The sequence below is a fragment of the Lutjanus erythropterus genome, chromosome 20 (assembly GCF_056507025.1).
Source record: "Lutjanus erythropterus isolate fLutEry1 chromosome 20, fLutEry1.hap2, whole genome shotgun sequence".
NCBI lineage: Eukaryota > Metazoa > Chordata > Actinopteri > Lutjaniformes > Lutjanidae > Lutjanus > Lutjanus erythropterus.
This window is the reverse complement of record NC_139336.1, coordinates 2,231,428-2,255,864: the sequence shown is the minus strand read 5'-3', so window position 1 is coordinate 2,255,864 and position 24,437 is coordinate 2,231,428. Positions and strand designations below refer to the sequence as shown.

Below are 24,437 nucleotides of genomic sequence, written 5' to 3'. Positions count from 1 at the left end.
TAATAATCCCCATTTTTTCTAATGTAAGGCACATGTTACGTTACAGGGTATCTACAGCATGGCTTGAAGCACAGGGCACTGACCAGTGTATTTGACATGGGAGTGAAAACATGCTGATTTTCTGTGACACAGAGGCTAGAAATAAGATGTATCAGGCCTTAGATATAAACACAATACTTGTTAGTGGATATACTGGTTGTTGGCTTGGCTCTGCACATGGGAGAAGAAACATATAGAAATAAATAGAAAAATATCATCAGTTTTAAAAGAAATGTAAATAGTGATACTTGATGAAGAGAAGAAGAAGAGGTAGTATGAGTATTAAAATGGAAGTGAAGAAGCTTGATGAGGATGTTGTAAACAGGAATATAAATCATGATTTATTTAGACTTGTTCACTTTTATGTCAGTGTAGTTTTTGTTTTGAAAGATGTTTTAGCCATCTTTTCAATGTTTCTCAGGGTGTGATACTATTAAAATTGTGTAAATTCCTCTGGAGAACCTACTATTGAATGCCATCATGTCAGATTTTTCAGAATTAAACATTTCACCATGAAACCAACCTCAAGCCTGATAAAAGCTCCTGCTAAAGCACTCATTTATTGCAGAATGATGCATCCTGATTTGCTGTGCTGTTTCAATCCATACTGTGAGTGGTGCAACTCAGTGCATTAAACAAAATGCAGGTGGACACATGAGGCGAGGTAAGGAAGGTGAGAGTTTCCCTTGAATCGAAACTCACTTCTGACCTCAATCCTTCATCCTAAATGTAAAAAATCAGCTTCCGTAGTCTGTGTATTCAGTCACTGTAGTTTCAATAATGTCCTCTGATCCATCCAGAGAACACCAGACCTGAAATATCCAACTGTTATCACCATCACAGCTGAGCCTGTCGACTGCTTCAGCTGGACATTTGGTTAGTTGAGGCGGAGAAGTTAAAGGTTGTGGTCCATGATGACATTGTGCCGAGGCTGGAGAGATCAGTTTGAGGTATCAGAATCCATACTGGCTGGCAACTTGTCAGGGCGGGTCACTGAAGGAAGTCCTCAGGCATCATGCCAGCCCCCATTAACCTGGCAGAGAAAGAAAGTTCATGTTATTAACTTGTCGTATTCAAAGTGCTGGCTCTGTTCTGGTCTCCACCAATTCCTGAGAAAAATTTCTCAGCAAGCATCAGGAATATCAGAGAGGTGAGGTGGCAGAACCCACAGAATACTAAAAGACAATAACCATCCAGGGCCTGTTCACCCTGCTGCTGTCTGGAAAGAGATACAGAAGTATCTGCTGCTGCACCATCAGTTTACAGAGCAGCCACTTCTCTCAGGCTACTTCATTCATCCCCAGACCTCCACCTGATTTTTTTTTTTTTTTCGTTTTGTTTTGTGTTTAGCATAACAGGATTACAGCTTGCATTTAATTAGCTTTTTGTTTGTTAGCTCATGCAGGCATACAGTTCAGTGGTAATTAAATTCCTACACCAAATGGTGCAGCAGTGGTTAGAATTTCTGCCTCACAGTGCTTGCGTGGGTTTAGTCTGGGTGATCTATAAATTTAAAACAGTCCTTAGTTTTCCTGCGATATTTGCTGCAATCACATTACAGTGCATATGGAAATGGTACTAAAAACAGCCTCTCTGATCCTTAAATCATCTTTTAAATGATGCTGAGCAGCTGAGGTTGTCTGCTGATTGTGTTGTATGGCTATATCAGTGTGTAATACACATGCACCAAATACTTTAGACCACACATTATAGATTGTTTAAATAGGGCCCTAAATCTCACTGTACATTGTACTCTGTACGATTATTTATATATATACATATATATATATATATATATATATATATATATATGTATATGTATATGTATATGTATATAAAAACTAAAAACTTTACCAGTTACTACCTGTGCCATGACAATGGTCTAGGACATAGAAAATGTAAGTTCTCTGTGGTAAAGTTCAGTTAATTCAGCTCCTGTAGTTATTGCAATGGTGGTGTCTAGTGATCAACTAATGAAACTTTTCATTCAAGATGCAGAAATGAACTGTCCATCTAGTTGTCCCTGTCATCAAGACAATCCTTAATTGCAGTCATTAAAGAACCTCATCTCAATTGGTGTGTCATCTGCATATTAGTAAAATGATCTAGCATAAGAACCTAGTTTTACTTTCTCCTATGTGTAGATATCTAACTTTCCATAACTTGGACGCCATTTGTTGTATTCCTGCTATTAGAGAGACTAGCTCTGAGCAGTTACCTTCTCTCCATCCCTCCTCCGCTGTAGCTTTATGAATCAGCTGTGTGACCACAGCACATCTTTCTTGCTCTGTCTAATCCTTGGATTAAATAAGAAGTTGTGAGTCCAAACGGCAGGAAAAGAAAGCCAAACTATGAACTTGAAGCTGCTTGAGCTTGGCATATTGTCTCCACTGCTCAAGGCGAGACGGGGCACTCAGTAAAACCAAAATGACACCATGGTGTCCGCATGCATCAGATCATATGACTTTATTCTTCTCTTATTGTTGTATGAGGATGTCTGCTGGCATGTCAGCTTAGTTATTGGGTGACAACAAATAAGGCTGAAAGGAGAAGAGGCCAGGGTGATTTATTTATTTACTTCTGTTTTGAATTATAGCATCAGCACACACCCATCATTTTACTGTAGAATACTTTATGAACAATAAAAAATCATCAGGATTGACTGTTGTTGTTTCTCTGTGTCCCCTGTGTGTTGTACTACAACATACTTCACTACTCTGTTTTTTCTTGCTACTACTTCCAGCTCCCCTCAGTATGCCATTATCATCATCATCGTCATCATCATCATCATCACCATCACCACTGTCATTATCACACTTGTCATCTTTGCAGTGCAGAAATTTGTTGCTATAGCTACTTGTACTTACGTTGAGGCCATCACTGTATCCTGTCAGACTGATAACATGGTGTATGATACCCACCTAGAGAGAGGACAGAGGAAATGAAGTGTATATGTCAAAGGTTACATGTTATACAACCTGTACTTGTAGGGACAGTTCACCCCAGAATCAAAAATACATATTTTCCTCTTACCTCTGATGGTATTTATCCAGGTGTGAGTTGGAGAGTTTTGGAGATACCGTGGTGCTAGCTCACACAGTGATACGGTTGGTGGGTGTAGTTCAGTGCAAAGAAAATAGTTCCTATGTGAAGCTGCTAACAACAAAGGCCATCTAGTTCCATTATATTGACGAGAAGACATCTATACACATGATATCTCCAAAACTCTGCAACTCACACCAAAACTATCTAGATGGATAAATAGCAGTACAGGCCAGGGGAAATATGTGTTTTGATTTGGCTTGAATTGTTCCTTTAAAATAAAGAAAGCACACATGGGTGCAAAGGTCAGACATTGCAAAGGAGCACCTGACACCAAAAAACAAGGGAAAATGAAAATGACATGGATCACAAAAATGGGAATTTCCAGGCCAAGAAGGACATGAGTCACAGCCGAGTACAGCAACAGTCACTAGTATTGTCCCATGTTGGACAAGGACCAGATTGTTCACTTTCAGTGTGTCAAATATGCCCTGTGCTTCACGCTCTGATGCTGTCCCTTCTCATGTCATTTCTGCAGGCGTCCATCTAACATGATGAGTGACGTAAAAAAAAAGAGTGAGAAAGTCTACATATGGAGGAGGTGGGGTGGATGGATGTGTCAAACAAATACAGGACTTTCATCCACTAGACCGGGGTTAATATCCCATACAATGGTGGATAAAAAGTGACCCGTGGCCAGTGGTGGACAAAGTACTCAACCACAGTACTTGAGTCAAAGTATAGATACTCCTGGTCAAATATTACTCAACTACAAGTGAAAGTTGCTGAGTCAAAATTTTACTTGAGTTAAAGTACTAGAGTTCTTGCTTTTAAAAATACTTAAGTATTCAAAAGTACGTTTTTAAAAATACTTAAGTATTCAAAAGTACAAATTACAAAGTACATTTTCAAATATCAATACATGCTGTATTGTTTTCATGATGCATTTACAGAAGCTTGTAACTCTCTGAAACCATCTAATGATGCACTGATGCTTGTAGAACCACTCTGCTACACAAAGCCTATAGAAACACCTATAAAAACTTCAGCATAGAAATACAATCAAAAACTAAAAGGACAGCTGTTGTCAATTCCTCATGTAGCTGTATTAAAATCACATCATAAAATTAGATTGAAGATAACTGTGAGGAGTTCAACAGGTCTGTTAAATAACAGATTTCATTCTGTCTTCAGAGGCAGTATATATACATGAATTATGTGGTATTTTTCACTCCAATAAAACAATCCAACTCTAAAAGCTACCTGGAATAATGAATAATTCTAATAACATCTTGAGATTTAATTTTGTCTTTCTCCTGCCGTCACCATTACTGCTTTTTGTTTGACTGACAGAGGGAGAGCTTGCTTGTGCTTGTTAGTGAGCCTGGACGTATTTCTGCTTTTACATCAGTCCCATTTGGGAGGAGCGACTGTGATTGGTTTCCTTCTGTGAGGAACACAGCATGTGACCAACTGCATTTTAGAAAAGAAAAAACACCAACAGCTGACTTCAAAGCTCAGTCGAAAAGTAACAACAACCTTCCTACAAATGTAGTGGAGTCAAAAGTACAATATTTGTCTTTGAAATGTAGTGGAGTGAAAGTCAGAAGTTTCCAAAAAACAAATACTCGAGTAAAGTACAGATACTCAAAAAATGTACTTAAGTACAGTACTCAAGTAAATGTACCTCACTACTGTCCACCACTGCCCGTGGCTATAGGTAGACAGTGGACCAAACCACTGTGAGGCATGAAGAGGAGGAGGACGCAATCTTTCAAAACTTGAAAACATTGTTTTACTCTGACAGAGCAAAAATAATTTTCATTATTTTTTTAATCAAAATTATTGTGAAGGACAATTCAATAATACTTGGATATTGATAAGGACATGTCCCTACCTGATTCTACGCCTTTGCTTATGTATGTATGTACTTTACGTTCACAAGATGCAAAAGATATGTTCGTAATAAACATCAGTTATGTTGTGTACCTTTATTTATATATCTAACACACTTATTTGAACTCTACTGTGATCTTTTTTTAAACCTACCCAATTTGTTGTTGTACCTTTATTTTTCAAAGTCTGCATGGACACTGCATATTCATTATTGCTAACTTGACCTGCACATGCAAAACTGATGTTAGATGGATACCTACAGTGTCAATTTGAAGCATAGGGCCACTGACCTGGCTGCTTTATTTGATGAGCTGGGAGTGAGAACACGTCTCAGGAACACTTATATTTGAGGGAACAAGTTCAAATTTTGAGTTGGCATTTCAACATGTTCTACCTGGGACTGCACACTGGCTCCAACTCAAGCCCTTGTTAATACCCTGTATGCTTGTGAACATATTTAGGAGGTAAAAAGAACCAGGAGAACCTGTAGAGGCTGGACATGAGAGCCATGCACACACAACATAACAAAACAGGCATATACAAATGAACAACCAAACTACCACCTCCAAAATGAAAACAGAACCAACATGAAGTGACTGCGCTGGAATCAGCATGGAGCAGGGACAGATGGGTGTTGTGTGGGCAGGACATGTAGGATGTTGTCTTTGTAAAGGGACAGTACCAGTGAACATGCTGGTTAACAGGGAGGTTTTGCTGTCAGCAGCATCCAGCTGGAAATCCTCATCTTTCATTTGGAAGCCTGGGGAAAGAGAAAGAGAAATCGTGCCGGCTAAAAATCTCTGCACTCAACACAGTGATGGAACATTAGTGAATATTTTTTCTGTACACAGAGAACATGAAGACAGCAGACAGGTCAAATCTTCCATCAGAAGTTAAAACAAAACCACAGTTTATTACTCTTGGCTTTTATATTTGTAGCTCTGACCAATGATAACATTGCACTCTTAGGTTCAGAATTGTAAAAATAAAATTGCAATCAGTAATTCTGTTTGCTTTTTGATTTGCTCCGCTTTATAATTAGGGACCTTGCATATGCTTGTTGTTATTTATATTATTATTTTGTTTTTGTTTTTTAATATGTGATTAATAAATCAAAACATAAATAAATAAATTTAAAAAAAAAAGGCACATTCTGGGATCTGGGAAAATGGCAACATTGCAAAACATACATACCATAGAGCTAAAAAGATATTTGGAGTAGTTTCTGGTGTGTGGACCTATTTTTGTATTTTTGTGTTCTTAGTGTTCGACCTGTGCTGTACTGACTGTAGTTGTACACGCACAGCTTTCCTGGCTGTGAGGGGTTACTTTGAGATTTTAATGTCCGGATAAAGAGACTCTGATGATCTGGACAAACTGTTGTTTTCCTTTAAATCCAAGTTCTGGATGGTATTGATTTTGTCACTGAAATCACAAGGTGATCTGATTTCTATGTTATAACCAGATATTTTCATATTATTATAATATATAAACTTATCACATTATAACAAGAAACTCTTCTTGTTGTTACAATATACTATTTACCTTTTTATGACATTAACATAGTTTGTGTTATGACATGACAACGTATATTGTTTGAATTAAAACAATTTCAGTTATCACATTATAATGTGATAACTACTATTGTTATAACAAGTTGTTACATTATATCATGAAATGTTTGATGGTTGCAACAAGATAAATAATAGATACTCAGTACTCAGTATCATCATCTGTCAGATACTAAGCACAATGACTGAACTGGACTGGACAAAAAAGTGTGATCCAGTAAGATCCATTAGCCTAAACAATCACTTAAATGCTGAACTAAACAGTAGGAGTGTCACCATGTCAGCTGTGTTGAGTTATTCTCAAGGAAGAAAAAAAGTAAAAAAGCTCATTCATGTCAATTGTTGAAATGTAATTTTGAATGTTTGAATGGTGATGACCGATTGTAAAATGCTGCTTAAGGTTGAGTGACAAAGTTTCAATAACAAGAAGCAGCAGTATTGATAAGTGAGTCATGTTGTGGCTTTGTGTATTTCTTCCTTTAGGTTGAGAAAAGTAATGTATTATTAACAGATAGATATGTACTGGCAGATCTCAAGGTCTTTGTACTGGACATAATAAAGTGGTATCAAGCCATCCCTACTGAATAGTATTTCAATAACATAAATACTCTAACAAGAAGTTTTTTATTGGGGTGCTCCTGTAGTTCAGTTGGTAGAGTGTGTGCCTCACTGCACAGAGGCTGTCAGTCGTCTGCAGCAGCTGCTGGTTTCACTCCTGCCTGTGGCTGTTTGCTGCGTGTCGCCTCCTCTCTCTACCTGCTTTCCTGTCTGCTACTCAACTGTCACTATTCAATAAAAGCAAAAACCTCCAAAATATATATTTTTTAAAAGTTTTTTATTATAACGTGACAAGTTTGTATGTTGTATGATATCTTGCTATATCAATAAACTTTTTACATTGTAACTGTGCTGATCCATCTTTCTTTTTTCTGGCGTGGCAGCTATACACTGCTGCAAACAAGATACATTTCATTGAGAAAACAATATTAACATGATGACAAGACAGTGAGGCCAATGTGATAACAATAAATAACAGATATGACAAAAATCTATTTTAAAAGCAATTTTTTTGGCTTTTATGTGATGTTGTTGCTAAACCATTTTCATCTTTCTTTTCTTTCTTTATTCCTTGTATTTGTGTTTATTTATATTGATATTTCTCTTTATTTTTATTTATTCAAATTGACATTTTATTTCTATTTATCTTACTTACATGTTTGTTTTTTTTCCTGTCCTGTTTTACTATATTTTAGTGTCTACTTCAATTTTAGATTCTGTTTGCTTCTATTTGGCCTGCTTGTTTTGGCTTTGTGTTGCCTTGTCTGTCAAAGCACTGTGTAAACTCTGTTTTTAAAAGATGCTATTTAAATAAAGTTGTTATTCTTCTTCTTCTCATTATTATTATTATTATTATTAGATCCTTTTGACAAAAATAGGAAACAAAAACAGAAAAACTTACTAATCTAAAACATATATATATGAGTCTATGAAATATATGAAATTATAGGGATAAAGACATTAATTGGATGGATGATTATTTTGCTGACCTACCTGAGTTGGGTGTGGGAGGAGAGTGGTCTTGACTGTTGTGGACAGCAGCAGCTGCTGCCTGGGCTGCTGTCACCGCTGTCTTTGCTGCGTAAAGGTTGGCCTCCTCCTGGAACTTGCCAATATTCTTCTTGTACCGGATCCTCTTGTTACCAAACCAGTTGGAAACCTGGTGTAGAAGAAAGAAAGAGAAGAAGAAGACAAAAAGCAGCTTTCTCACATCTGTCATTTCAACACAAACGCAACTTTGTCTCATGGTTTTAGCATGTTGACAGTGTACTCCCTGAATTCAACTTAAAATCAAAACTACACTGGAGACGTGTACGTGTGTGTGTGTGTGTGTGTGTGTGTGTGTGTGTGTGTGTGTGTGTGTGTGTGTGTGTGTGTGTGAAAGGGAGCATTGTGGTTAAGAGAGGGCCGGTGTTGAGGAGTCAGAGTATTTCAGGTCATACACACAGGGCTTGTAAAGAGCAACCAAGGGTAGACAATAACAACACACGACAGCTTAAAGGTCACTGGCCACTATGCATGTGTAAGTGTGTGTGTGTGTGTGTGTGTGTGTGTGTGTGTGTGTGTGTGTGTGTGTGTGTGCGTGTGTGTGTGTTGGGCTGGTGGCCTTTGTGTGGATGCAGTGACATTTACTGAACAGTTCTCCCTAGAATGAAATTGCCTCCACTGCCTTTTACAAAACATCCCCATTGTCTTGGTGAACGGACGGGTTACTAACTAATCAGCAAAGATATCATAACAATATAGAATAATACTCTATAACAATAAATGTCAATCTTTATTAAAGGGACAGCTCCGCCCAGAATCAAAGCTACATATTCTCCCTCTTACCTGTAGTTCTGTCTATCCATGTAGATTCTTTTGGTGACAGTTGCAGAGTTTGGCAGATATCAGCCACCGAGCTGTCTGCCTTCTCTCCAATATTATGAAAGCAGATGGCACTCAGATTGTGGTGCTCAGTGCACCAAAAGAACACATTTGAAAAACTCACCAGAAATGTCTTTCCAGAAATCATGATTTCAGTGTGAACAGTTTCATGCAGGAACTACTTTTTTCTGCAGTAGAATCTACTGGAACTACTTTCTTTTGACTAGAAAGAAACTTGTTCCTATATGAAGCTGCTCAGAGCAAGGTCTGTGGATTATCTTGAGGATCATGTGATGAATGTTTCAAATGTTTTTGGCACTTCAGACTTACAAGCTGAGTGCCATTTTGTCCCACTGTATATGAGAAAATGCACCAAAAGAATCTAGATGGATAAATAGTACTACAGGCAAGAGGAAAAATGTGTTCTTTTTAAATTTTAAGCCCGATTCACACCCGAACGCAGCACAGTCTGTGTCCTCGTGAAGTACCTGCTGCTAGAAACTTGTGACAAACTGTACTGACTATTTGTGGCGCTCGCTGGCAAACTACTGCAGATGGCGAGCCAACCACCAACATACCAGTTAGAGACAGAAGTTCACAGAGTTAATTCAACATGTACTTCCATCAAATCAACTCTTATAACTGTCTGTAAACTCTGCTTCTCTTGTGAAGCAGTTTATACTGTGCAGCACAGCTAATATGCCACATCAACTTCCTCTGTATTGGACTTTACTGCTCTGTTCCCTAAAGTTAATCACTGTTAAGACAGTTTGGAACAAATTTCACCAAAGTTGAACTTAATGCATGAGTTAGTTCACCCTGTGAGGGTGACTGTTTTGGACAAAAGACTTTTTTTTCCCTGGAAATGACATTTAAAAAAGTGAGTGTTATATAAATATTTGAGGACTAGATAATTCTGTCTTCACAAGATCGCACTTTTTTGGAGAGAGTACTGGTGTAACTTCTACAGAATGCATTTTAAGTTGTTTGTGTCCATAATGTTGCTAGGCTTGTGAGGGTCTTCAAGTCAGTTTATAGCATGTCTTTTTGCAACATGTCCTCATACCTTAACTACAGAACAGGTTGATTACCATGAGTGTCAGGGGATACTTAGATTACATTTTTATTGTAATGAGCATCACAACATGTTGAATTTGCAACTCAAGGACTGTTATTTAGTTAAGTTTTCAAATAGGTAGTCCATTACTGTTAAATTTTCATCACTGAAAGAACTACTACTAAATGGGACAGACAGCTTATAGTCTTTGAGGACACTGAAATCACAGAGTATCTCCAGTCAGGTCTCCAAATGGATCTATAACAAATTATTCATGATTAAAACTTTCTTTAAGTCAATACTTCAGCATCATTCAGACTAGTGCGCTTGAGGATAAGTTTTTCAGACTTGTAAGTCTTGTCGGAGGAGCTGACTATCTGTCATGTTTTGAAAAACGTCTCATGTGTTCTAAAGCAGTAAATTACGAGGAACATTGGTTGGGTGAGTCTACGTGAACTGAAAGTCCTGTGCACTTTTAGAATTTGTATGTAGGCACATGTTTTAAGAGGCTAACTGCTTCATTAGCTGCATGATGAAACATGATGTTCTGTACGCTGTACAAGCTGGGTTTTATTGTTTTCATAGAGGCAGCTGTGTAATATGTCTTTGCCTAGTTTGCTCTTAGACTGGCATGACAATATAACCAACATGTGCAAGGAATTACAAAGTGGTTTTCACTTTTGGTAACGCAAAAGTACTCCAATGAGTTACTTTTCTCTGTAGGCAATTCTGTGAGCTAGTGAGTCACTTTTTAATTGCAGTAATCTTGTAATTTGACAGGTTACTTTTAAAAGTAACACCACCCAACCCTGATTACTCCTAAAACAACATACTGTATATCACCACTGGAGAATAACGACAATAAGCGACAGGCGTACCAGACCTTAAGTAAATGGCATAAATCACATTATATTAAACATATAGTTGATGTGGTAAAACAGCAGCAGTTTGATTAGATTTAGGCTTATTACACCACTTGGTTAGGTTTAGGAAAAGACCATGGTTTAGGTTAAAATAAGTATGTTATTGTTGGTCTGTGTTACACGACAGAACTGACGTAACAAAACTGAACTTAAAAGTTTAAAAACTCCAAACTCCACTCTCCTGAGTGAAAGTCCTATGTTTGACTCATCCATCCACCCCGATTTCGTCCTTACATGGATTTTCATTTTCTCGTTCTTCATAGTTCTCAAGTCATAACTCCTATGGCCACTAGAGGTCACCACCTAACAATACACATAAATATGAGTTGTGATAAGATGCTTAGAGTACCATGGAAAAAATAAATGAATTGAACATGTGTTCAAAGCATCTCCTGGCATCTAATAATCAAATGTGTCATATATTCAGGTCAGTGCAATAAATTGTTTTTTAAACGCTGATGTAACTGGGCCTTCAGGCTGGAGTACTGAACTTAACCTTTACTGTCTGTTATGATCTATATTCTTTCTTACAGTTATCTGAGATGTCTTCCTCCTATAGTTGATGTTGGTGAATAATCCCTGTTGATCCTACTGATATTATCTCTATCAGTGACACAGTGACACACAATTGGTTTGCATCAAAAATCTCAACTTGGTTTGCTTGAGTTCCTGTCAATAGTCTTTGTTGTATTCAAATACGAGGGCTTCCACAGAGTCAGTCCTCAAACCATATCTCCTTTTAACTTCTACAGTTTTTTTAAGGACTTTATAAGAGCGGGTATTTATCAAATCTTGCTTCATCACTATGCAGATGATAATCCAATAAAAACATGGACAAGGTCATTCCACTCCTTAGCATAATCTCAGAGCACTGGGCCTAATGCAAGAACATTTTCATATTCTTATCTTAAATTCTCTTACTTTTTTGGTACAAAGGGTTTGTATGAACACACTACGTTAGATTCAACAAACACTCGTAACTTCAGATAACTGTGTTAATCATCCACCTGTGTGTATTTGAGTGCATGTGCATGAGACTTGTAAATTAGCATAATTAAAGCCCCAATAATACCACATATGGCTGCACTTCCTGCCCCATATGTCAGGAAGTGTTCTTCATGAAAATGGTATCAAAGAGAGTTTGAACTTTGACTCCCTGCTTTCAGAGATCTATAAAGGAAAATCTGGTTCTCTTTTAAAAGCATCAGCAGTGAAATTAAAAGACCTGCTAAAGCAAAGAAATGGGAAGAATGAGTGCTGTAATGCTGTCGAACAGGGTCGGACTGTCACTGAAATAGAGTCTTGTCTCGATAAAGAGTCATGTCTCAATATGAAAATGACTTCAGAGAAAAAAACAGCGGACAGAATAAGTGAGGATGTTCTCCTGGACAGAGACTTCATAAACCTGCATGTGCAGATATACAACAATACACCTGACAGCAGGTAATAACAGATCATTGAATCTATGATTATAGACTTTATAAATAAATTTGCAACTACATTATAATTTGAAATGTGGTCAAACAGGATAATTATGAAGTGTAATTTATTTTTCAAACTAAGAATGTCTCCAAACTAATGAAATATACAGTCATTAGTGAAAAACTTTAGTTTGTATAAGAGCAGACTGACTGCACATGACTCTAGAGCAGGTCTGGACCTTTTGAATTGTGTTTGTATCTGAAAAAAAATTCAAAATACAATAAAACTGGTGAATGCAACAAGTTCTCCTAAATCACTTATACGCATCACTTAAGAACAAATCTTTTTGTATGAGTGGTTCTTAAAAGAGGCCCACTGTCCAGCTATTACCAGTAAGTTGAACTTGACATGATTATATTAGCTCCCTGTAAACCGGCAGCCATTCTAAACTTTTGGTCTGTTTGAAATGCGGCTTTAGGGATCCAACTGATTCAAAGCAATGAGATCATATTTGCCCCTTTTTTTTTGTAAGTATATGTTTCAGGGCCTTTCTCATTATTCCACAATATCATTGAATGTGTTCTGAGAGCTAATTTGAGTGAGGAGATACTTTTGATCGACAAACACAACAATGTATTTACTATGTATTTTTTAAATATGTAAATATGTAAAATAAATATAAATGAGACTACTATTATATTGTATATACTAAAGACCAGTGTATCAGAAGACCAGTATGAAAACACATAGACACATGAATAAAGGGGGGGCAAACAGAGACGGAGAACCATGGAGAAACTGGGTGAGGTGAGGGGATACTAGACATATTGTGTCATACTGGGACCTGACAGCTGTAACCTCTCCACTTCTCTGCAGGAGAGAAACCACACAGCTGCACTTAATAATTTAGGTGCATACACTCCTCCTTAATATTCTTCTGTCCTCTTCACACTCCCTCATCTGGGGATAAATACTCACACCATGTACCAACAGCATGATGGCCTGAGGTATTAGTGTTGCTCCTGAGATTTCAGCCTGACTGATACATTTTCGAAAAGTCTGAATGAGAGGACTGTGGTTGTTGGTATTAGTTTAGCTACAGAATTTTAGTCTTTTATTAAGTTTATAGAATGGAAAATGGACAAATCCATGTTTGTCAAAATCAAAACGATGGGCAGAGGTGCCTTTGGTGAAGTGTGTGTTATTAGTGTTCAGGGAAATAAAGTGCAATTGATTTCAATCAATCAATTTGGCCAATAATTAATCAGTTGTGAGCAATTCATTTGAAACATTAGCATTGTTAAAAAAAAAAAAAAAAAGAGCAGATTTTAGAAACAACTCATATCATGATAAAACATGTAAAAGTGACCTAATATTTGTTCTTTGAATGTTCTAAGGACCAGTCAGTCAAACCACTGGGTTGTGACCCAAAAGTGGGTCACAGGAGCTTTTATTTGGGTTTCCAAATAAAATAAAAGATTATGGAAGAAATTCTGCAAATTTAAAAATTATATTTGCAGTTCACCTTTAATAAAGTGTTTAAAATGTGTATATTATATAAATGTATTTATGTATGTTGGTTTCCTGATAAGAGGAAATAAAAACGATTAAAAAATTATTATTCAATTATTAATCAAGTATTAAATGATCGCCAACAATTTTCATAAAGGATTAATCAGTTTGAGTAAATTTTTAAGAAAAAACATCCAAATTCTCTGTTTTCAGCTTCTTAAATGTGAATATTTTATGTTTTCTTTACTCCTCTCTGACATTAAACTGAATATCTTTGAGATGTGGATGTGGATTTTGATCAACATTTTCTGACATTTTATGGACCAAACAACCAATAATCAATCGACAGGTTGATTGACTATCTATAAAGTATTTTGATTTGGGTCATGATGGTTTGTCATTTAAAAAAAAGGGTCCCCAGAAAACCTTTACATATATACAACAATGAGAGAATTATTATTGTGATTGTTTGTGTTTGTTAGGTCAGGGGCTAATATGAATCTGTTAAATGAAACGATCAACATTATAATAGACAGCAGATGATGAGAGAGAGTTGTGACATACCTGTGACACTGTGATGGTGCTTCCCCCGCCCTGAGGGCAAAAAAGAACGGGCTTTTTTACAGTACTGGACTCTGCAGACCTAACATTTCACACCCCAACCCCAACACAACAGATACAACACGTAACACTGACACTTGTGTTGACAGCAGGGACAGGCAGTGTATCACACAGCAGGTGACATACTACATGTGTAATTCCTGTTCACATGCCAAGACAGACCACCCTGGCATCATCAGTAAGGTGTGACTGCTGTGTGTATATGGTTGACACAACACACACAGATACACACAGTACAGCAGGATAGGTGAGAGTACATTTACAATGTAAATCACACTTTGATTGCCACAAGCTTATGCACTGTTTTCTAATAAATTCTAAATTGACCTGTGATCAGTTGTCTATAACTGGCCATAAAAAAAGAAAGAAAAATCCTATGCAGCAGGTGATTTGTTCATTTTTAACAGGCAGGGGTGATGAGAAGACTGGTTCTTTTAAATAACCTGCTATATAAGCTATACAGTTAAGAGAATAGATCCAAGATGAAACTGAGAGAAGGGTGGGAGTCAGAGAAAAAGTATAATAACAAATCTGTCTGCTACTTTCAGCACCACAGACAGCTCCATGGATTTCTCAACAGCACAGTTACAATGCTGATATGTCAGAGCCACAGATTCTAAATGTTATTAACTGCAGTCAGATAAAGTATCAGTAAGTCAGGTCAGACTAGAAACATATTCAACTAAAAAAACCTCTGCCCTTGCATTCTCTCTATTACTAAGGGATGGAGAGGAGGGATGGCAGTTTAAGTGGGATGTATTTTGGTCATTTCACAAGATTGTGAGATCACAAGATCAGGTAATAATCTATATTGTTAGTTCTACAGAACTGGAGATTATTTCTTTATTGAAAGAGGAGAAATTGGTTGAAGTTAGCCCATGTTAGACATGATAGACTGATGGATCACCCAATCACCTGCCAAATGTATTTGACAGTGCCTGCCCTTTTCCAAACTGTTTCTGAGGATGACTTTGCAGACAGTTCTGTTCAACAAATCATGTGGTGTGACAGGTTAAAGCCTTGTGGATAAAGTACAGTTTGGTACATGTCTGGAGAGTCAACGTTTAACAATCGAAGCCCAAATCCAACAGACCACAATGGGATTCAAGATGACATGTGGTCTAAATGGCTGTTGGAGGGTCTTTGGCAGACCGAAGTTTTGTGTTTTGTTTGGATGTTTTTTTCTGTGACAGTGTTGTTTGAGTGCGGTGGTCTCTATATGCTATCTTATTTTGCTTTTAATGCATTTTTTTTCTGCTGTCTTACTGCGAAAAGAAGTTTTACCAAGTGTGGAAAATAGGTGTGAAACTGGTTGTTTGTAATACCATCTGATGATTTAAGCTTCATTTTGAGTATTCACAGAGTTTGGAGCAGTGAGCCCAACATGGAAAATAAACCTGGATAATACTAAGAGTAGAGGCTTTCTGTGGGATCATTCTGTAAGGACAAGAACATTTATCAGATTGGACAGTTCTAATGACAGTAATCATAGAGCTGCTAATGTTAGACTTTGATTATTTAAACCTGTCAACAGTTAGCTGCCCAGTGGATCCACAGATTCCTCCTTGTGGCCACTGAACAGCTCTGGGGAGGAGAGTTTATAGAGGGAGCCAACACAACCACCTTCAACCACCAGCCCATATTATATACCAATAACTAAAGTTCCAATGTATAGACATCTAGGCAGACTCTTAATTATCATATTATAGTTATTATAATATATTAATGAACTATTTTGTTTTTGCAACGTATAAAGCCATTAAGAGTTTTATTTAAGACTATTCATTATCCATTATCTTTGCATATCAAATAGATTTTTTTAAGTGTTTAATGTGTATCATTGTGATGTCTCAATCACAGTATCACAAGACACCTTGGTCATGATATTATGAGATGAGAATATTGTTATCTTAGATTAACAATGTATTTGCCTAAATAAATCTAGAAAGTTCTAACCGTGAGATAACATGCCTTATAAATATATTAGCGCACATTACTTCCATTATATTGTTAGTTTGGAGTGTGTGTGTGTGTGTGTGTTTACGTCTTTATTTTTTTCCAGTGGTTATTATGATTTTTTCTCACCTGGGAAACAGTGATACTGCACTTTTTAGCGAGCTCCTCTTTGGCCTCCTCACTGGGGTACGGGTTACTCAGGTGTGAATAAAAATATTCATTCAGGATTTCCGTGGCCTGTTTGCTAAAGTTCCGCCTTTTCCGTCTAAGAGAATCAAAAGAGATGCGACAATGATGAGATACTAGAATGCATGTTGTTCATAAAACAGACAGAAAGCATACAAGCACCCACATATGTCAATATTAGCACTGGGGACAATAAAGTTAGGAATTTTGAAATTCCAGTTTATCAGGGATTGATTTTAATTTAACTGTATATTGTTTTTTGTATTTACTATTATTATTTAGAGGGGGTTAGGATTAAAAAAATCACAGGGGGTCCCCAAAGCTTTGTCTATTCTGAGGTTGTCAGAATTAGATTTGTACATGATAAATGAAATCACAATTTACACAGTCTTTATACAAAACTATTTAAAAAGATACATTTTTGTCCTCAATCAATAATAGTAGATTACTTAGCCTACCACAACTCTGTGATAATGAATCATTATGAGTGTCTATAAGCCTTATTGGTTTGTTAAAAGATAAAATGTGAAGAAAAGAGACGTTAGAGACGTTTACCAAAGTTAAATGTTGTTAAAAGTGAAACAATTATGATTTGAATTAAGTAATTTAAAACTTTGTAATGAATAACTTATACTTCATTAATCCCTGAGAAGAAATTACATTTACACATATATATACACACATATATATATATATATATATATATACATATACATATATATATATATATATATATATATATATATATATATATATATATATATATATATATATACATATATACATATGTACATATAATGGTACCTCTCCAGCTACCAGTCCACACTAGAGTGGACCCTTTGGACCCCAGCAACCCTTTGGTTCCCAAGCCCAAGCAAAGTCCTTATAGACTGAGCTACTGCCACCCCTCAAAGAACATGCTGTCTGACATGGGTGAATTATAAGAAACTGAGCCCTTGGGGACAGACATGTAAAAGGCCCCACAGACTGAAAGAGTTATTTTATCTCTCTGCATTATACTTTTGTGTCCCTTTTTAGTTGTTTTGCATCTCTTTGTGGTTATTTTGTCTTAATTGTGGAATGACTGACCTTCACAAAGGAAGGTAGCTTCAAACAGACACTCTAGCCTCAGGGCCACCTAATGCCTTGGGCTCCTGGGCCTCTGCCCAGAGGGCCCATTCCATAATCCATCCATGCTGTCTCAGGACAACAATGAAACAATGAATATACAAAATACTCTGTTGTATTTTCAGACAAGCTTGGCTTTAGCATCTTCAGGATGTAAGAAAATAAGATTACACATAGACTGCACACTCACCTCGCATCCAGGAACCTGGAGCGCAGGATCATGACGGCCTCACAGGTGCTCTGCTTGAGCTGCATTTGGATGGAACTGAACTTGCGGTGAATGATGTTCACCATGCGTTCAATCTCTTTGGGTGAGATGGGCCGTGTCCGAGACTGCTCTCTCAGCAGGTTCATTACATGGGTGGTGAATTCATTGCAGGCCTAATAAAATACCATGGAGATACAAAGTCATGCCATGAAACCCCTCCACCACATTCTTCAGCAGTACTGTAAAGGGCCGTCCACATCAAGAACTAACTCATCCACTTGAGTTAGAAAAAAAATTTACTTACAAAATTTTTAGAACTATATTTTTTATAGTTATAGTTCTTGGTGTGGACAGCCTGTAAGTGCAGGTAGGTCTTTATGCTGTATGTAATATGTACATATGGGCTCACCATGAGTAAAAAATGAATGAACTTCGATAGGCTTTATTTGACTAAAAGTTTGCTCTGAAATAATTGCAAATCCTAATAACACTTAATAGACCGTCTAGTTTTCATTTTAAACTTACAGTTTTCAAAGTTTTCCCAAATTCTTGACTGTGTTGGTTTTAGAATTTTTGCAGCAATCAAAATTAATGGAAATATCAGTGAACACTATTTCATGGCTGGCCAACTTAACAACATTACAGTCTCCTCTGCCTTCGACTGTAGGAGTTTTGTAAACCCAATGATGCATTTGTGACAAGCAGTTTCCTACTTTCAAAAGCTGTGAGGGTCACTGGCTGCTACAGGAAGACAGATTTGTGTGTCATCAGCATAACAATTAAAGATTCGATCTAGGGGCAGAAAGTCTACACTGAACAAAAACAGTCTGATGGACTGATCCATGTGAAACTCTTTTTAGCTTTTCAACAGGTATAATAATAGTGTGTCTATAGAGCCTTTTAGTACTGATGTCATGATTACATTACAGTGTTAGCTGGAGGAAAAACAAAGGAACAAGTGGAGGCAAACAGGAATCACCTCAGAGTAGCAGACCACCTATTAACAAAGAGAAAATGTCACCTCGCTGTGTTGTTGGAGCCCAGAATCAAAGTAGTAATGGATCAAAATTAAAGTTTTATTACATACCAGGTTGCCACTGGCAGTCAAAAAAAAACTGAGGACATAAACGGTTAAACACAAAAAGATGAAAGCTGGGAGATGTGTGTCAACTGTAACAAAATGAACAAAATGAACTCACAAAATGTCAAGAAATTAAACACCGTCACACCTATTTTCCCTATTAAACAGAAAAATGCAACCGATCACCTTCTGAATTCAAGCTTCTCTCTTTCACCGAGTTTTAATTGCCTTAACTCTGGTTTGGTAGAAATAAATCCTTAATTCACTTTGTTAGATGTGAAAATATTGTCTCCACAGTCTGTTTTCCTTACCCTTTGGCCCAGTGGCTGTGTCCTGTGCTGCTGAGTGAGTCACTGAGCAGCACCTCTCACTATCACTATTAAATGTGCTTGTCACCATTAAATTAGCAAAATAAATTTACAAAAATCATCCCCAACAAAATACAACCGGCTAAAACTCAGCCAGTCAGGGATATATTGGTCCAATCACCCAACCCTATGGCAATTCTAGAAAGATGGTCCATCCAGTGAGTGAGCATGTATGGGTCTGCTGTCATTGGTTAGTGTGAGGTTTTTTAACTAACACTTGTGCGTCCAGAGAGTGAGTGACCATACGTAGTCAAAAGAGCTTGTATTTTCTTCAGCCATTGTTAAGAAACAAGCCAACAAAACCTGCTAGCTAATGTTAGCTGTTTCTGAAATGTTTTACCTCCAAACACACAAAAAATATCATAATGATTACCAACAATAATGTGTCTATTGTTCTAGAGCAGTGACTCACCTGTTCATATTTCTCTAGTTCTGTGTGATATATCTGTCTGATCTGTGTCAGCTTGGCCCTGTAGTCAGAGTGTTCGATGGAGTTATCAGCCACACCGCCTGCTGCAGCTGCTGCGGCTGCAGCCACTGCTGCTCCACCCCCTTTCTCCGGTCCAGCCACCCCCTCCGCCAACAGCATGTTGTCCAGTCTCATCAGCTGTGCGTCTGGGGGGTCTTCTTCCTGCGCACCACGGATACTCAGACCTGACACACAAAGACAGAAAACACTGATATTACTACACCATCATGGTACTGCGTGGAACTGGGTCAATGCAAACAACAGACAACATCAGGGTGGAGTCAAAGTAAATGTTTTAAATGTATAATCTGCAAAAGTTTCCTTAAAAACACATTGTATAGATTGATAGAAGTGTGTGGTGGCTGAATCTACAGAGACCCTGCCCTCTGCCTGTATTTCCTTATTTTTTCTCATTGTTTTGCTGTGCTCAAGACCTTTTAACAAGTCAAAATGTTGGTATTTGACATCTTCATGTAAGAACAGCTTTAACAAATCCTACTGACTCTACCAATAATGCAAGGATTGGACAGACAATGCAATTCTGGCATCTTTTTGGAGACTTGTACTGTCACCTACTATGAAAAATAACAAACATCTCTCTCTCTCACCTCATGTTTGAGTCAAAACTGTGATAAGAAAGACTCAAGCCTGAATCAAAACACCCAAAAGAATAAGACAAGTTAGAGTCAAATCACATTTTGAGTGAAGTCTGAGAGAAAATTACCACGAGACTGAGACAAGTCTCAGTCAAATAACCCAAAAGACAGAGACAAAACACTTACTGGACAAGGCAAGGCTGAGTGGATGGGATGTGTGTGTTGAGACCAGTATCTGCCTGGTGTCTATGGAATCAAACTCTGCATGAGTGTGTGTGTATGTGTGTGTGTGAGAGAGAGTTCAGAGTCATTGCACTATTTTTCTGTGTCCATTGCAGGGACTGTATCACTGGAAATGCACCGAGCAGAGCAGCACTGTTCTCTCTCCTGGCTGTAATCCCATCAAGATGAAAGAAAACAACATTCACACCTGATCCCACATCCTGTTCACCACCTCCTCTGCTGTGCACATTAACAGCCAACCCATGGCCATTTTCACAAATGACTTCTCACTTCACAAGCTCTGGGCATGAGATGCTGCACTGTAGTTTTCATTGCATAGTTCAGTTATACTTTTGCATATATAAATAGAGTCATCACCAAATGTTTCTATTTTGAAAGAAATAACACAAACACACAACACAATTTCCAACAGACGCAGTTGTCATTTTCATGCCCAGTGCGAATGTTGTGTAAGTAAGAAATGTACTTGCGCTCATCTGTGCACATATGGGTGTTTTGGTCATAAAATGAAGTGGTGGCATTGTTGATGTGTGGCTATGTTGAGGCAGCAGAAAGCAATTTGCTCCATCAACCAACAAAAACCTGGTCCTGCTGATTAAACATTAATGACATTTGGAGCAGTGGTATTACTGCTTGCACAGAAATGTTTAACATGGCTTAAAGCAGCCTCTCTAATCATTACATTATCTTTTATATGATGTCAAGCTTTCTAGGTGGTTTCTCTATTGTGTGTTGTGTATTGATGTTTCAGTGTTTTCTTTTACTTTAATGATTAGACAGGCTGCTTTCAGTAGTAATGTTTTCATGTGTGCAGTAATGTTGTTGCAGTCATGCTGCTGTTTCTATTTGTTGATGGGGAGACACCAAACGTTCTACCAAGTCAGCTACAAGGATCCCAGACACAGATGAATTTAATCACTGTATGTCAGAGAACGGGGGAAAATACAGTTCATAGAGCTCTCACCTCCACTCACTGCTGCTAATTACACATATTGCTGGGAGTTCATGGTAATATCTGATCAACTCAGATCTGTCATCTGGATTTTGGCAGTTAGAGGACAATGTTCAGACAGGGTTTAAGAAGAAAATCAACCTGAAACTATAAAAGTGAGGGGCACAAAAATAGGAAAAGTGAGGGTGGCACGCCCCTCTCACATCTCCAGTGTGTTTGGAGTAGCTGACACTTCCAACCTCACTCTTCTCTCTCCTGCTGTCCACCTCCTTCTACCATACAGCACTGCTGTGCTGCATCCAGCCAGGCTCTGATTCTCATGTCAGGTATATTAACTGTAACAAGGAGCCCTGATGTGCCGTTCCCCCCATCCAGCTGTCACTTCCACTCTCACTGCTGGCTGTTTGAGACACTTCACAGGAGGGGGGATTGTGATTGTGTCACTGGGGCTCGTCCAGCTCTGCACAGCCTCTGCTAACATGAGGAAAGTAGGTCACCCTGTAGGTGCCATGTGTGATAATTTACACACAATGAGCATCAGGACCAGGTGACATGGAATGCTTCACTGCTCCATTCTGGAACAGAAATGTAACGTGCATCTACTGAAAAGGTGAAGCTATGCTGAACTAATATCATGATAGGTAACAAGGTTGACGGCCCAATACTGGACCAGTTCATCCTCCAGACAATCCCACCACTTATCAGAAAAAGGAGATCTTCTTCTTCTTCATTTCTTTTACATCCAGTCTTTTTCAGTCTATGAGTTGGGAGCAGTTCAACCAGGTGATGTTTCCTTCTCAGACTATGCTGATTCTCACAATGAAAATGTTTGAATTGTTTTGTTTTTTTTTATTTCTCTTGTTAATAAATAAGTCTGATAATTTTCTGTGTTTCTTATTGCCAGCAAATCTCTTATGTAGACTCAAACCAACAATCAATGTATCCTACTCTATGAAGTGTTGTCACAATACAAAAATGACACTTCCCTGCAGCATAATGAAACAATACTGGTTTGATACCTAAGGGATCAGAAACAGAACGTTTACACGAGATATTAACTCCAGATACACAGTATGTTATTATAAAGCCATGATACCTGCAGTGCACACAATACCTTTACAAGGAAATGTTACATATTAAATGTTATTTTTATACATATGAGGGGAAATTGCTAATTAATTGTTATATTTTTTGGGGTCAAATATTAATGTATTTTAAGATTGGACAATTGGAAGAATATATCACCAATCAATGATGGACTGAATCCATTGCTGGTTGGGTTTTTTTGGGCTGATTTTGGAGACAAGATCTGTCATTTTATTTTGCAAATGTAATGGTCCATAATTCTACCAAACCAGAGTTGATGATTGTTGGAACAGTGGACAGACTAACAGAGATGATTTAGGTGAGTTTTACATGCTTTTGTGTTGAGTTTGAATTAAATGTGTTTTATAAGGAATTAACAAGCCAGTTAAACTCCTTTTAGGTCAGCAAAATAGAGAAACCTTCTGTGAAGTACACCTGTACACCTTCTGAAGAATTCAAAAGGGTACACTTAAATTAAACAGGATGGATCAGATAGATGGGAGAGGAGATTAAGATATCGCCAATTGCCAATAGATGGCCTGACAATGGTCAGTTGAAAAATGTTAACATATCACCCAACCCAAATGTATTACTGACCTGCCCTGCACAGTGCCAATGTATTATCAGCCCCTTGAGGAAGTTGCTATGTTGCAATCGCAACAGTTAACACAAACTCAACCAACCCCTGTGAATTGTGCATGACCTTGAAATTTTGTCCAATAACTGCCCATCATCATAGCTTCCCACGAGTTCCACCAATCACAGCAGTCCCCCATGCAAACGTCATACACGTATGACTCAATGAGCTGACTTAGTGTTTTAGTATTTACTATTTTTCTGTATTGTTAATGAAATGTTATTGTTTTTGATTATTATAGAACAATCAGAACAGAGCATTCTTTTCTTCTCCCCAGAATAAACTGCTTTTTTTTATTGAATTGCTTTTTTTTATGTAATTTCATTGCAAAAAATCCCTAAACATATCCCAACATGCACCACATTTTTTTTTTTTTTTTTAAAGTTTCATATCGGCCGATATCGATAATTACTGATCATGTAGATGATGATGTGTTGTTTACTCCAAGAGGTGGAAGCAACTGAAGTGAGTTCACTGTATTATCTCTGGGCAATATAGACAAAATAAAAGAACACAATATTTCTAACTAAATACCATCATTTCAATACTGTGACAATATTGTAGGGATGACTACACTAAAAACAAGTAACATAACAGCTACAATAGTCTGGTAAGTTCTGAAAATATAGCATTTTACTGTAATGCAGCCTTCAAAACCAGTAAAAGACAATGCTTATATCACAGTATAACGATATCTCATATCATGATGTGATATATCATCAATATATGCCCGGCCCAATGTGAAATCAGACATTTTAGGCTTTTTTCCCCAAAAAAGCGTGTGAAATCCTGGAGGGACTGTATTATGTGTTTATGGTGGGAGTCAGTGTGCCTTTTTTACTGTCTCGTCTGTCTGACACAATGAGCCACTGCAGTTTAGAAGTGATATTTGGCTGGTGCTAGTAGCCCTGTGCTATTTAGCTAATATCTGTTTTGAAAAGCACCAGAATGAGACTATAGTACTGTAATGTAAACACTTGGAATTAAATTAAAACTGGACTTAGCTAAGTTGCACATGAT

The 24,437-nt window shown here is 37.5% G+C and overlaps 1 protein-coding gene across 2 annotated transcripts in view; it reads right to left on the bottom strand.

Annotated features, from left to right (window-relative positions):
- Nucleotides 1-307: 307 nt before the first annotated feature.
- The window catches only part of LOC146307994 (pre-B-cell leukemia transcription factor 1-like), a 45,306-nt gene continuing 21,176 nt past the window's right edge, over nt 308-24,437 (bottom strand). The window contains exons 3-10 of one of the 2 annotated variants that reach the window (XM_084746294.1): nt 19,847-20,088; nt 17,968-18,158; nt 16,593-16,728; nt 14,451-14,480; nt 8,100-8,265; nt 5,660-5,737; nt 2,907-2,960; nt 308-1,072 (exon numbers count right to left, since the gene is read on the bottom strand). In XM_084746294.1, the coding sequence (XP_084602420.1) occupies nt 2,917-2,960; nt 5,660-5,737; nt 8,100-8,265; nt 14,451-14,480; nt 16,593-16,728; nt 17,968-18,158; nt 19,847-20,088 (887 nt within the window). In that variant the 3' untranslated portion in view covers nt 308-1,072; nt 2,907-2,916. The remainder of the gene's footprint in view (nt 1,073-2,906; nt 2,961-5,659; nt 5,738-8,099; nt 8,266-14,450; nt 14,481-16,592; nt 16,729-17,967; nt 18,159-19,846; nt 20,089-24,437) is intronic. The other variant, XM_084746295.1, reaches the window with a different exon arrangement.